At 32.1% G+C, this 13970-nt stretch overlaps 2 protein-coding genes across 2 annotated transcripts; both read right to left on the bottom strand.

The window, feature by feature from the left end:
* Positions 1-192: 192 nt before the first annotated feature.
* On the bottom strand, positions 193-744 carry LOC133299247 (uncharacterized; the record flags this gene model as incomplete). The annotated part of the gene is made up of 1 exon (XM_061498685.1): positions 193-744. A coding segment is annotated over exon 1 (552 nt), but the record flags the coding sequence as incomplete, so codon positions are not given.
* Positions 745-843: 99 nt separating this feature from the next.
* LOC133299246 (uncharacterized) lies at positions 844-3296 on the bottom strand. Its single transcript, XM_061498684.1, has 4 exons — positions 2429-3296; positions 1759-2293; positions 998-1653; positions 844-878 (listed from the first exon to the last, which is right to left on the bottom strand). Exons 1-4 carry the CDS (start codon positions 3294-3296, stop codon positions 844-846), a joined length of 2094 nt encoding a protein of 697 aa, XP_061354668.1.
* Between the last annotated feature and the right edge of the window lie 10674 nt (positions 3297-13970).

Here is a 13970-nt window from a genome sequence, read left to right as displayed (position 1 = left end):
GAAGACAGGCTTAGGGAGATAAATTGCAACATGTGAAAGTGATTGTCCTTGACTCTTGTTGATAGTCATGGCAAACAATACAATCAGGGGGAATTGTCTTCTTTGGAAATTTACAGGAAATGTATGACTCGATGAGCTCATCGTGATTCTAGGGATTAACACAGTTTCCCCTATATTGCTTCCTGTAAGTACAATTGCCTCAACAACATGATTCCCTAATTTTGTAATAAGCAATCTCGTGCCATTGCATAAACCTCTCGACTGATCAATATTTCTTAATAGTATTACTGGAACTTTAACTTTCAAGATTAATTTATTATCAGGAATCCCTGAGCATGATAATGTATTTAAGATCTCAGGGGTGATTTCATCATCCTCAACAGAGGAAGTCCCACCTTGCTTAAGAATTTTATCCGAACTCAAAAAAGTCCTTTCTTCACCAGGAATCATAGACATTAGGTGCTCGTTTAGCATAGCAACATCGGACAATTTAGGAGTTAGAATAGCACGTTCTTTAAAGAAGGTCTGATCCAAAATATTATCCAAGAGATTCGGATAAACAAAATTAACCATATCCGACAACGGATCTTCCGATTCTCTAATCATCAATTCATCTGGAATTGTTATAATAGATTCTCCATCAACATCATCTCCAAGATTACCATCCCCAACTTTAAGTAGCCACTCAGAAAATTCTTTTATTTCCTCTAAATTGTGAGCGCTACTTCCAGAATTAAGACGCATGTTCTTGGTCAAAGTTAATAAATGACAATGGGACCATAGATGAGAAGAATTGATGGTTGCATGAACTATATCTTGTCTGCTGCCATGAGGAATGACAGGTCATATTTGCCGAAAGTCACCTCCTAGAACAACAACTTTTCCACCAAATGGCATATCAACACGTACCTTGACAAGTAATAAGTACTAATGCAGCATATGCTGATTTCGGTTAAACAAAAAAAAAAATTGTATGAAATATTATTATAACACGTACCTTGACGTCCTATTCTTTTCCTATGCCGATAAACAACGTCGTCGGATAAAAATTTCCAACACTCTTCCCAAACTTTTTCAGGTCTGTTCATTGAGTTGACAAATAACAACAGAGCAAACAGACATCTAAGATAAGCAGCAGATCCCCAGGAACTTGCCTCCTTAATTACATCAATGTACTCATTGTCATCATCCAGAAGTCCTAAAGAATAGCACGTATCCTTAAATGTAGGAAAAACCACGCCATTGATCGTTCTAAGATCTTCATAACTGGTGCAACCTCTTTGAAAATTAAGCAAGGTGCGAAGATATGAATCTTCTCCATTATTGGCAGAAAAACGATTTATCCTTCCAATGGAAAATCCTTTTTTTCTCGGATTCCATTCATGCGTTTTTTCTTTGAAAACAAATTCAGTCGGGTACTCTCCATAAGTTAGATGCCTACCTTTTGGATATTTTTTATTTGTATCCATCCAAGACTCAAAAATTGACAGTCTAGACTCCGCCCTTGTCTTTACATCATACAACGAATCATTATCACTGAAAATAATGTTCTTTTCATTAGGCAAGTGAAATGGCAATCTCTGAACAGGGGGATATCTCGAATGAATGTCAAATCCAAATATTCTCCAAGCTGCTTCACATGCGGAGACATACCTATCATAAATAAATAAATCGGTGAACATTTAAGTTAATAATTTCTCAAAAAAATTGTGCCAATTTTGTAGGAAAGCAAAACACAATGGAGATTATTTTTAGTACCTGCAGTCATAAAACATTTTTATTTCATCGTCCGAATGATTTATGGCAGCTGTCACTCTGTCATTCCCTTTGTGGATGTATTTAAAAAGATATTTAATGGCACTTCTCTGGCAAGTATATTCAACGTTGATATGAGCCTGGTACTTTAAAAGAAGGTGTGCATTATAGGGCACAACATAACGATTATCAAGTTCAACACCATTTTTGTTCACAACTCTCCCATAATTTCTTCTCTTATAATGAGGAAATCCATCATCGTCAATCAAAGTACGGGAGCAGAAGTTTTTTGGAAATTTTTTTGAACACCGTCCGTCCTTCATGCAAGGAGATTTGTAATTTTCAGGACCACATGGACCATGTATCATGTAACTCGTGACAGCCATAAACAGAGTAGGATTCATTTCCTTGTCAAGTATCTCCGCTAAAATCAATTTATCAATATCAAGAGCACTTTCAGCTTTGCTTGAAGGGTTCAAGAATAGAAGAATATGAGCATGAGGTAGTCCGCACTTTTGGAATTCGATTGTACAAACATCTGTTACATTCAAAGAATATAACGTAAGTAATAATAAGAATACAACAACGTTATAGAAAGATTCAATGCATGAAGGAAAATTTTTTGTATAAAATCCAGTTAAGAAAAAGAGTATCAAGTTTATAATATACTTACATGCAATGACTCTGCCAAGAATATTCTCCTTTTTTAAATCATGTAGCAACTGGTCCAATTTGAACTTGAAGACTCTGCATAGAATATCAGGCCGATCTTCAGGGTTCAACTGTCTGGCCCTAACAAATCGTGTAATTTCTGGCCACTTATGATTGTAGGTAATTGTTATAAAAAGATGAGGATATCCAGCCCAACGGCAAATTGCGAAAGCATCTTTATAATTTTCAGCCATATATCTAGGTCCGCCTGTGAATGAAGAAGGTATAATGATACGTTTTCCAGTGCTCAGTGCTGCATCTTCACCGCTATCTAATGAATGTTTTATATTTTTGTACAACTCAGCTCTCAGATGACTCTGGTTATATCGAATGAAATTAAGCCGTTCAAACTCAATCATAGTGTATGCATCAACCAGAAATTGTTGGAAAAGTTTCCTTGATCGATGTAGAATTTCTGATTCTCCAGATCGCATCTGAAGTCTAAACGAAAAAAATTCCTTCATGCTGATCATGGCTCTTGCATTTTTCCTACCACTGGATACAGTACGCTGGACATCATCACGATAATCGTCTTCACCGTATGGAAATAGCAATGGATACTGCAAGCCAAGATATAATGGATGCTTCACATCGATGCGCTGCAATACTCTATCTTGTGTTTCAATAATGATATCCCTATCGCCCATATCACTGTCTATATCTCCAACAATCAAAGCTGCCACTTCGGATGCTGTCGGAAGATTATAAACTCTTCCATCACTACCACGCCTTCGAATAAGCCTCAACTTTACACCATTAAAGTCATCTTCCTTATAACGGTCTCTAGCGTACCTGAAAGACTGAGCTATACTGTTGTGCTTATCGAACATCTCCTTCAATAATCAGATAATTTCAGGATCAAGCATATCTTCAGTGCTGGTGGAACTGCAAATTTAATAAATAAAAAAATTGTCATTCATATTAGTCAACATAAAAAGATACTCCACATATGAAACATGAGAATTGGGTCAAAAAAAAAATATACCTTAGACAACCAAGTCTGTTGTCCACTTCATGCTCAGTGTCGTAAATATAAAGTTGAGCAAATTTTGGAGACTGACTATCAGCAGGCAGAAGACTGCCAATTAAATGATGAACTCTCCCCCCAACTCTAAAACAGTAAGGGTCAGAACCTTGATTTACTGATCCATCCACTTTTGCTCCAAAGGAGGTGAAGGAAAAAATCATATTGTACGCTCTAATATTTCGCAAAAACTGGCGGCTCGTCATATTGGAATTAGCATGCAATTGAAGCAATGTATCCGGAGCAGTTTTTAACAAAGGAAGTTGAACTTTTCCATTGACACAGCACAATCCAAATTGCGGCATACTTGGGTTACGACCCCTCTTAGTTCTTTCTGCATACCACATTTGCGGCATATTTGACACAGCACAATCCAAACTGTCATTTGTTTTAATAACAATGAATATCCCGTTTTTTTTTCAAAAATCGTAAAGATTTGAATTAAACTGAATAAAGGTTAAAAAAAACGATTAGATTACATGATCAACATCAATTATTTAAAAAACAAAGATGACGACAAAAGAGTGATTTAGTAGTTATAAATGAGATTTTCATGGAATAAAACAGAAATTTTTTCTGATAACAAAACACTCATACCTGATTCCACTGAATCAAGAGGTTAATAAAAGATTCAAATTTAAAAATCTGAAAATAAGGAACAAAGGTCGGGATATGTATGAGTGTTTTTTTTTTACTAATTAATTTTTTTTCGAGTAAATAGAATTGTATTCTTTAAAAAATGTAATTTTTTTGAATTAAACTGATTAAAGATTAAAAAAACAAAACGATTAGAACCTACTTAAAAAGAACAAACGAATACATTAATAAACACAAACGAATACATTAATAAACACAAACGAATATGCAATCTTGACCATTGATTTTTTTTTTTTTTTTGGAAATCTTGACCATTGATTTAAAAAACAAAGATGACGACAAAAGAGTGATTTAGTAGTTATAAATGAGATTTTCATGGAATAAAACAGTCATTTGTTTTAATAACAAAACACTCATACCTCATTCCACTGAATCAAGAGGTTAATAAAAGATTCAAATTTAAAAAACTGAAAATAAGGAACAAAGGTCGGGATATGTATGAGTGTTTTTTTTTTACTAATTATTTTTTTTCGAGTAGATAGAATTGTCTTCTTTAAAAAATGTAAGGTTTTTGAATTAAACTAAATAAAGATTTAAAAAACAAAGATGACGTCAAAAGAGTGATTCAATAGTTATAAATGAGATTTTTATGGAATAAAACAGTCATTTTTTCTAATAACAAAACACTCATAATAAGGAACAAAGGTCGGGATATGTATAACTTTTTTTTTTACTAATTAATTTTTTTTCTCGAGCAAATAGAATTGTATTCTTTAAAAAATGTAAAGTTTTTGAATTAAACTGATTAAAGATTAAAAAAATAAAACGATTAGAACCTACTTACATTCGGTTCAGTTAAAAAATAAACAGAGATATAAACAAAGGAAATTGAAGTTAATAAGGTTAATATAATTAAAGTTAAAATTTGTAGCTTGTGATGTTAAGATGAGTACGGATATTGTGTTTGTTTGGAAAACAAAAGAAATACTTGAATTCCAGTTATTAACGTTAATAAAAATAAAAGAGTGAATTATATCCCTTACACAAACAATGAATTATTTTTTTTCTTAAAAAGAAAAGCGCAAACGAATACATTAATAAACACCACATAACATTAATACGCGTAAAATATAAGCTAACAGAGCTGGACAAAAATAATTCATTTAACTAAAAATTTGTAAGTACCTCAAGTCGTCAAGCTCCAACACCACCATTTTTGTCTTCCTACCAGAAACCACACGATCACAAACTTTCCCAATTCCTGAGATTAAACCAATGACGTCTACAAAAAAAAATGTAGCAAAGAGTTTGTGAAAAAAATTATGCAATAATAAAAAACGAATACAGAAACATAAAAAACACAGTTAATGAAAAAAATAATGATACAGAATAAGATTACTCGTGACAAAACATTAAAAACACAAAACTATAACCGCAAAGAGTTTAAAAATAAGGAAATAGTCATGATACAGAATAAACCAATGACGTTTAAAAATTAAAAAAAGGCAGCAAAGAGTATGGGAAAAAAATAAAACCCGCAATAATTAAAAAAAGGATAACAGTGAGGAAAAATCTATTACCGACTAAATAAGGGGAGTCAGACGTTTCTTTCTCAATGATGTTATAATCAACAAAATCAAAATCACTCGCACAAATATCATAAACAACAATCGATTTAACATCAGTCCTCAAGTTGAGAGACAAACGATACTGATGCTTGGTTGGCCTAAACACATCGCTATTGAATCCAACTCCAATTTTTTTTTTATAAAATAGCACTCTCCTTCGTTGATTTTATTCCGCACCTGCAAGGTACCTTTGACAGTGGCGTGGATCCTACCACCCTACAAAAGAATGAAGCCAACTTATGTCAACAACGTTAACTAAAATGATCAAAACAAATATGGAAGATTTTTAAAACACAGAACACAACATGTTCATCCAATAAAACCATTTCAAGATTGTCCTCCAAATTTTTACGCTGAAAGTTAGGAACTTTCCAAGTCCGAACCACCTTCACCTTAATCCTCCAGTCCTCCTTGGCAGGATTAACATCCCTCAAAAAATTATATTTTGAACTCATATTTTGTGTAAGAAGAAAAAACAGAGAAACAATCACTGACGTTGAAGAATAATGCGTATCAGGAATTGTATAAATGAGAGTGATTTATAGTTTTTGAATTGTCTTCTTTAAAAAATGTGAAGTTTTTGAATTAAACTGAATAAAGATTTAAAAAACAAAGATAACGACAAAAGAGTGATTCAGTAGTTATAAATGAGATTTTCATGGAATAAAGCAGTCATTTGTTTTAATAACAATGAATATCCCTTTTTTTTTTTCAAAAAACGTAAAGATTTGAATTAAACTCAATAAAGGTTAAAAAAACGATTAGATTACATGATAACCATCAATTATTTAAAAAACAAAGATGACGACAAAAGAGTGATTCAGTAGTTATAAATGAGATTTTCATGGAATAAAACAGAAGTTTTTTCTAATAACAAAACACTCATACCTGATTCCACTGAATCAAGAGGTTAATAAAAGATTCAAATTTAAAAATCTGAAAATAAGGAACAAAGGTCGGGATATGTATAATTATTTTTTTTTACTAATTAATTTTTTTCGAGTAAATAGAATTGTATTCTTTAAAAAATGTGAAGTTTTTGAATTAAACTGAATAAAGATTTAAAAAACAAAGATAACGACAAAGAGTGATTTAGTAGTTATAAATCAATGAATATCCCATTTTTTTAACAGTCATTTCATGGAATAAAACAGTCATTTGTTTTAATAACAATGAATATCCTGGTTTTTTTTTTAAAACGTAAAGATTTGAATTAAACTGAATAAAGGTTAAAAAAATGATTAGATTACATGATCAACATCAATTATTTAAAAAATAAAGATGACGACAAAAGAGTGATTTTTTAGTTATAAATGAAATTTTCATGGAATAAAACAGAAGTTTTTTCTAATAACAAAACACTCATACCTGATTCCACTGAATCAAGAGGTTAATAAAAGATTCAAATTTAAAAATCTGAAAATAAGGAACAAAGGTCGGGATATGTATAATTTTTTTTTTTTACTAATTAATTTTTTTCGAGTAAATAGAATTGTATTCTTTAAAAAATGTGAAGTTTTTGAATTAAACTGAATAAAGATTTAAAAAATAAAGATAACGACAAAGAGTGATTAAGTAGTTATAAATCAATGAATATCTCGTTTTTTAACAGTCATTTCATGGAATAAAACAGTCATTTGTTTTAATAACAATGAATATCCTGTTTTTTTTTTCAAAAAACGTAAAGATTTGAATTAAACTGAATAAAGGTTAAAAAAAACGATTAGATTACATGATCAACATCAATTATTTAAAAAACAAAGATGACGACAAAGAGTGATTTAGTAGTTATAAATCAATGAATAAGCAATCTTGACCATTGATTTAAAGTAACAAATCCTGTCAATTGAAAATATAATTCATTTTTGTATTTATTATATTCACCTATTTACCATTAAAGGAAACTTTTTTAAATGTTGTAGTGTGAACACGATGGTGAAATTGAACCATAGTGCGACACGTCAGCAAGGTTTCCACAGAATAGAATTCCTTTATAATATAAGATTATAAGGTAACAAAGTCATGTCATTTTTAATAATTATGGTATTATTGTTGTAAATTCAAAAAAAAATTGTGAGAGACAAAATATGTCAAATGAGGTGTCATTACGTAGATCTCGAAAAAATATGTGGAATCAAAAAAATTTACCTAATTCGGATACCCGAGTCAAAAGTTATGGACTTCCAAAGTTTTACGGTCAAATTATTGACTTTTGTGACACGTGGCAACACCTGGTAAAACACGCCCAGATGAGGCGTGTCTCTCTCCTCGGTTACGCCCAGATGAGGCGTGTCTCTCTCCAACTTGGCCACGTCCATGTGGGCGTGACTCACGCTTAGGTCACACCCCATATGGGCGTGTTTCTCTTTATTGGAACACGCCCTATGTGAGTATGTTTGACTGCTATATTTTCCTAATTAATTTTAAAACAACTACATTTTCATAATTTTTTATTAAAAAACAATAAATTAATTTTTTTGCCGAGCACAAGTAGTAACAAGCATGAAAGCAAGCATGAAAGAATATGCTTATCTGAAGTCATCCCAATCTTAAATGCATTTGTTTAAGAGGTAGGATATTCATTCAACTTTTCCTCTAATCTAATGGTGATTAGAGTAGTAGTAAAATAGTTGTAAAAAAAATTGATAATATGAATATCCTACCTCGTTGTTTAAATAGAGAAGAAGCATCACCCGTACGCTTTCATTATACAAAGGAGAAAATATTTGTTATGTTACTGAAAGACGAAATCTTTTTTCTACACTAAAATAAAATGCGGGTCCTATGAGAGTTTAAAAATAAAAAAAAAATAAAAAAATGTTGACAATGATATTTTTATCTCGGGATGACGGAAACAAAATATAACTATTCTATTTGTGCCCAAAAAGATTTTAAATAACAAGAATGTATATCCCACACATAGAGGTCACAATTTCTCAAAAGTTTATCACTTTGAAAATACGCATAAAATAATTTGTGTATATGTGCATATGCCAATTAATTGTCCATAAACAGTACTATTAAAATGACTGATCCTAAACTTAGGCCCAATGACCTAGTCCACGCTTAAGGCGTCACGAAGAATATATAAATATAGAATTAAAATAGAATATTAATAAGAATTCTTAATATTCATTAATATTAATAGAAAAATAGACATATAGAATTGCAATTTAATAGAAACTAATATGAATCTAAAATATTCTATTTAGAATAGAAAATTTAGATTATAAATATATATTGATATCTATATATCTTTCTCGCAAGAATGAAACTCAAAGGAATTGACGGGGGTCCGCACAAGCGGTGGAGCATGTGGTTTAATTTGATGCACGCGGCATTGCTCCGTCAGGCTTTCGTCCAAATAAAAATAAACGACCCGGATTACATTTATAATTTATCTGAGATGAATTTAGACTATTCAAACCCCGGAACTTCTCTTGATATTTTTTCCTTTCAATCTCAGGTTTACGAGACAACGATCAAATTGTCACTGTTTGTACAAATTATTATCAAAATGGTATGATCTTGAAATATTTTATCAAAATGTCACGTGAGCAGTCTCACTACAACACGTGGCAAGTTAAGATTTGTTATATGGCAGCACTTCGTTAGCCACGTAACTAGCTGCGCAGTGTAGCGAGTCTACGTGGCAGACAACCGCTGCCACCGTGACTGACACGTGTGTAACTCGCTACGCAACATAGCTGGTTACGTGGCACTTGTTAAACTAGCTATGCTGCATAGCTAGTCAAAGTGTAAAGCTACCGATTCTGCATAGCTAGTCTACGTGGATTTAAATAATTTAAATTAATATAATTAACAAATGATAATTGTAAAATAATTTAAATTAAATTATACAAATTTAAACTACATTAATTAACAAAGATAAAATTCACTAAATTCATTAGCACTCATAACTTATATTAAATACCTTAAAGGCCTAAAATAATTTAACTTACATAACCTAAATTAAAGTAATAGTCCTATATTAATTTAAATTAATTAACACACATAAATTAAATTAAATGAATTTAGTTAAAACCCCTAAAAATATATAATTAATTATTCTAAATTAGTTTAAATTAATATACACTAAACTAAAATTAGATGATTAACAAACATTAATTTAATTTAATTCTTTAACAGTACTCAATGATATTAAATTTTTTAACTGTTACAAGTAGTTGTAATTAGCATATTTTAATGTTTAATAAATTAATATAATTAACCCTACTAAAGATTAACAAATGATAATTGTAAAATAATTTAAATTAAATTATACAAATTTAAACTACATTAATTAACAAAGATAAATTTCACTAAATTCATTAACACTCATAACTTATATTAAATACCTTAAAAGTCGAAAATAATTTAACTTACATAACCTAAATTAAATTAATAGTCCTATATTAATTTAAATTAATTAACACACATAAATTAAATTAAATGAATTTAGTTAAAACCCCTAAAAATAACTAATTAATTATTATAAATTAATATACACTAAACTAAAATATAATAATTAACAAACATTAATTTAATTTAATTCTTTAACAGTACTCAGTGATATTAAATTTTTTAACCGTTACAAGTTGTTGTAATTAGCATATTTTAATTTATAATAAATTAAAGTAATTAACACTCCTAAAATTAACAAATGATAATTATAAAATAATTTAACTTACATGGGTTTACCGTAGTGTGACACGTGTCACATATGGGTTGTCACGCATACTCGCTGCACAGCGCAGCTAGTTACGTGCCAACGAGATGCTGCTACGTGGTCAATTCTAACTCGTCATGTTGCGTAGCGAGACTGATGACATAACACATTAGGAACTTATGTAAATTATAATTAAGAATGTGAAGCATGCTTGAAATTCGATTTAAGTTCATGTTTAGAGTGGAATTTATTTAAGTTAGAAAAAATTATTCGATGTGCATTTATAAGTGAGTATATAAGTATATACATACCTTGAGAATCCAAAGCTCTAGTTAAAAGAATAGGATTAAATTAATATAACCTATGAAAATTTTAGATAATGCTTAGAAGGCATATGAAATGATAATTAATAGATTACAGTAAGCAATGCTCCTAAAGAGATGATAGTTGGATCCTTTAATAATCTTTAGATTATTTTAAAGAAAATTATGATTACTTACGAAAGTGTCCAAAGAAAAATCAAGTCAACCCTTCTATTATCCTATACGCCTAGTAGGTGATTGGGAAATCAGAAAGTATATGTTTATTGGTTGAAAATAATGATAGACACTTATTCTTTTATGCGCTTAGTATAGAAGAAAAGGAAAGGGAGATTTTAGTTACTTGTACTAGTGTCGTAAGCAATCAACCTTGCCACCCCATGTAGCCATTGAGAGTAAAGTAAATCTTCTTGCATGAAATTCCATTGGCCAAGGGCATGTAATCTTATTGGCCAATAACTACCCTATCCATCTTATCTCCCTATTATTGTGCGCTCAATAATGTGTTATGATGTACATCTGAATGCTTGCAGTCCTTTAATAAATCAAAGAAATCAGAATACATGCAATGATATTGGTCATAAGCCACACTTTTCCCTCCTCACCATCTCTCTCCCTATGCGCTACTTTAGGGAAGAATTAAATCAGCCCATTCCTTCTAATCCTAACCCTTGGCTGATCAAGTAAACTATCTCAACCATTTGAAAACTTCAAACCCATTAATTTAATCAAAAGAGGACAGATTGCATGCAATGCTAGTGGGCCAAATTAACCACCTATCCCTTGGACCAAAATCTGCATCATTCCCCCACTCCTTGTACGCTTAGGATGATGAGAAAGCAAACTACCAATACATCCTTATCCTTCCATCATTGTGCGACTAGTGAAGAGATAAAACAAATCAAGTGAAAGTCATTGGATGCTGAACCAAGTCAGCCTTATATCTCTCCATTGTGCGCATCATAATAAGTCATCATAATAAGAGAGGACATGCAATCTGACTGCATTCAACTTTTGATCAGAAAGTAACCCATTTACCCATCCCACTCTCTTCTCCATGTGCACTTTTATCCAAAAATCAGAATGCATGTAAATTTATTGGCCAAGAGTCACACCTTACTTCCTTCATCCACCTATCCTTGTGCGCATAACCCAAGCAAAGACAAATCAAATTTTCCTTGCTGACTTTGGGTGCAGATCAGTAGACAACCGTAGTTCCTTCTCCCCTCTCCCTATGCGTTGGAGTGTTGAGCCTCAAGATGAATGTTTAACTCCTAGAATCAGAACAATAATTTAGTTCATTCCATCTCCTCATTCCCCCTAAACCGTGAGCTAGTAGAAAATGAACATCAAGAAAAAATTTCATCTTATCCTCTCATCTTTTGCTAAAACCGTGACATCCTTGAAAAGAACCAACATTCAATGAGCTGTGAATCTGATTTATGGAGAGGAGAAGTGTGCTGCATGTAGCTGAAACTGTGAACGTTGGAGATTAGGAGTGTGGAGTTTAAAGCAAAGATTGGTAACAAATCCCTTGGCTGTGTGGCGAGCTTGTAAGCATCAAGGTACCCTTGAATATTGATCTCTTTTGTGTTCTCCTCTGTTTCGGTTAGCAAGAGTGATCTAGGGAGTTAGTTTTCTGTCATTCTTTCCCTTACTGTTCGGTCACCAAGCCTTTGGCAATTAATGCATGCAAACCTAAAGACTGAATTTGTGAAGCTTGAAATATGGCTCCCTTAATAGTGTTAGACCGGTTTTTGGGTTGTGAATTTGGTGAAATTCTGTTGTGATTAAATCTGTATGAACCGCTTGTTTATGACTTATTTCACCCAACCGTAGGCATTATAGAAATGTTATGATCATACTTAAGTGACCTAAGAAGTGCCAAGTTATAGAAGAATGGAAGTCAATTAGTGGACAAGAAAACCGAACCTGTATGAACATTGAGATCTTGTTAAATTGTCATAAATTAAAAGAATAAAATTATAAGACAGGAAACTAGTAACATGGAAGCATGATGACCCGGTTAGAAGACTAGGATGTGAAAATTGATACTTCAAAGCCGAAATTGAAATTTTGTGAACTTAGAAACAGCTTCATTTAAATTATTGAACTGCTTCATGGACTAAGGAATTGGGTAATCGTTGTATGTAATTATAATGGGTAGGGGACAGCCTGAGAAGAAATCAAGTGATCAGGTCATGTGTCTTAGGTAGTATTATGTTATAGAAGAATTGTGATCCCGTAGGTAATGGTGATAAAGCTGAATCTGTATGAATAAGGGATCTTGATATTGGGTCAATTGTTAGCAATGGGAAAAGTAAACTTGAATGCCAAATGAACTAGCTTAGCATGAGAACCTTGAACTAATGTTGGTCAAACACTGTATATAATTATAACCATATAATCAGCATGTTGTATGCCTCTTGGACGCACTCTAGGCCATATAGGTATTGTATGAATGATAAATGGTGGCACCAAATAAATAGACCAGAATCCGAATCTACATGCATGGGAGACCATGATTGTGTCATTGTCTTCGATTGGTGAATGAAGCTCCAAGTCAAAAAAATATATTAAGCACCTAGTAAGAGTTGAAAACTGAACTTGCATGTATAGGATGCATTGGACTTTCGTCAATTAAGATTAATTGGCAGATTAATTTACTGGTAGAAAACTCGCTTAGTAAATGAGCATGGAAACCAATTGGGAATCAAGGGCCTAGAAAAATGGAAACTTTATGTAACATATAGGAATAATGTGAAATGAAATTCTGATTTGTTATATATTTGCTTAGGTCCGCGAACTTCTAAGAAAGTGGACTGAATTGGTGATATGTCTGCCTAAAAAGTTGTAAACGTCTCAGGTATGTGTTAGGCGGTATTACCTAATGTGACTATTGGCTAGTGTATGGAATTGTGATGTGTTGCTCACATTTGTTCTATGTATGTTATGATGATGATGAGCCAATGGTAAGAATATGAAAGGATGATATGATATATGCATGCATTTTACATCATAATACATTTTTCTGTTGGGTGCGATTGCATAACATGGCATGTATACTTGATTCATGACATCTTGAATATATATATATTTGTATTGAGGACATGTGACTGAGCATGCATCATATAGGCATGCCTGGTACCAGAAGAGGGGACACTTGGCTTCAGTCCGCATAGGTTCCACAGTGGGATTCACCTTCATGGGAGCCATTAGGAATACCCACTGTGATGCTACGCGCACGACGGTGCTATAAGCGTAAA

Source organism: Gastrolobium bilobum, unplaced genomic scaffold (genome assembly GCF_033153095.1).
Source record: "Gastrolobium bilobum isolate Gb01-03AN ecotype WA unplaced genomic scaffold, APGP_CSIRO_Gbil_v1 utg65687, whole genome shotgun sequence".
NCBI classification, from domain to species: domain Eukaryota; kingdom Viridiplantae; phylum Streptophyta; class Magnoliopsida; order Fabales; family Fabaceae; genus Gastrolobium; species Gastrolobium bilobum.
Note: the sequence above shows the minus strand (reverse complement) of the source record. Positions and strands in the feature narration are given on the sequence as shown.

What these genes read in the sequence shown, in the direction of transcription:
- LOC133299246 (XM_061498684.1), bottom strand. Translation starts at nt 3,296, where the DNA reads ATGTTCGATAAGCACAACAGTATAGCTCAGTCTTTCAGGTACGCTAGA. An exon ending in AAAATGTTTTATGACTGCAG is followed by an intron (nt 1,654 to 1,758) that starts GTACTAAAAATA and finishes TATTTATGATAG; the next exon opens with GTATGTCTCCGCATGTGAAG. An exon ending in GAAAAGAATAGGACGTCAAG is followed by an intron (nt 879 to 997) that starts GTACGTGTTATA and finishes TTGGTGGAAAAG; the next exon opens with TTGTTGTTCTAGGAGGTGAC.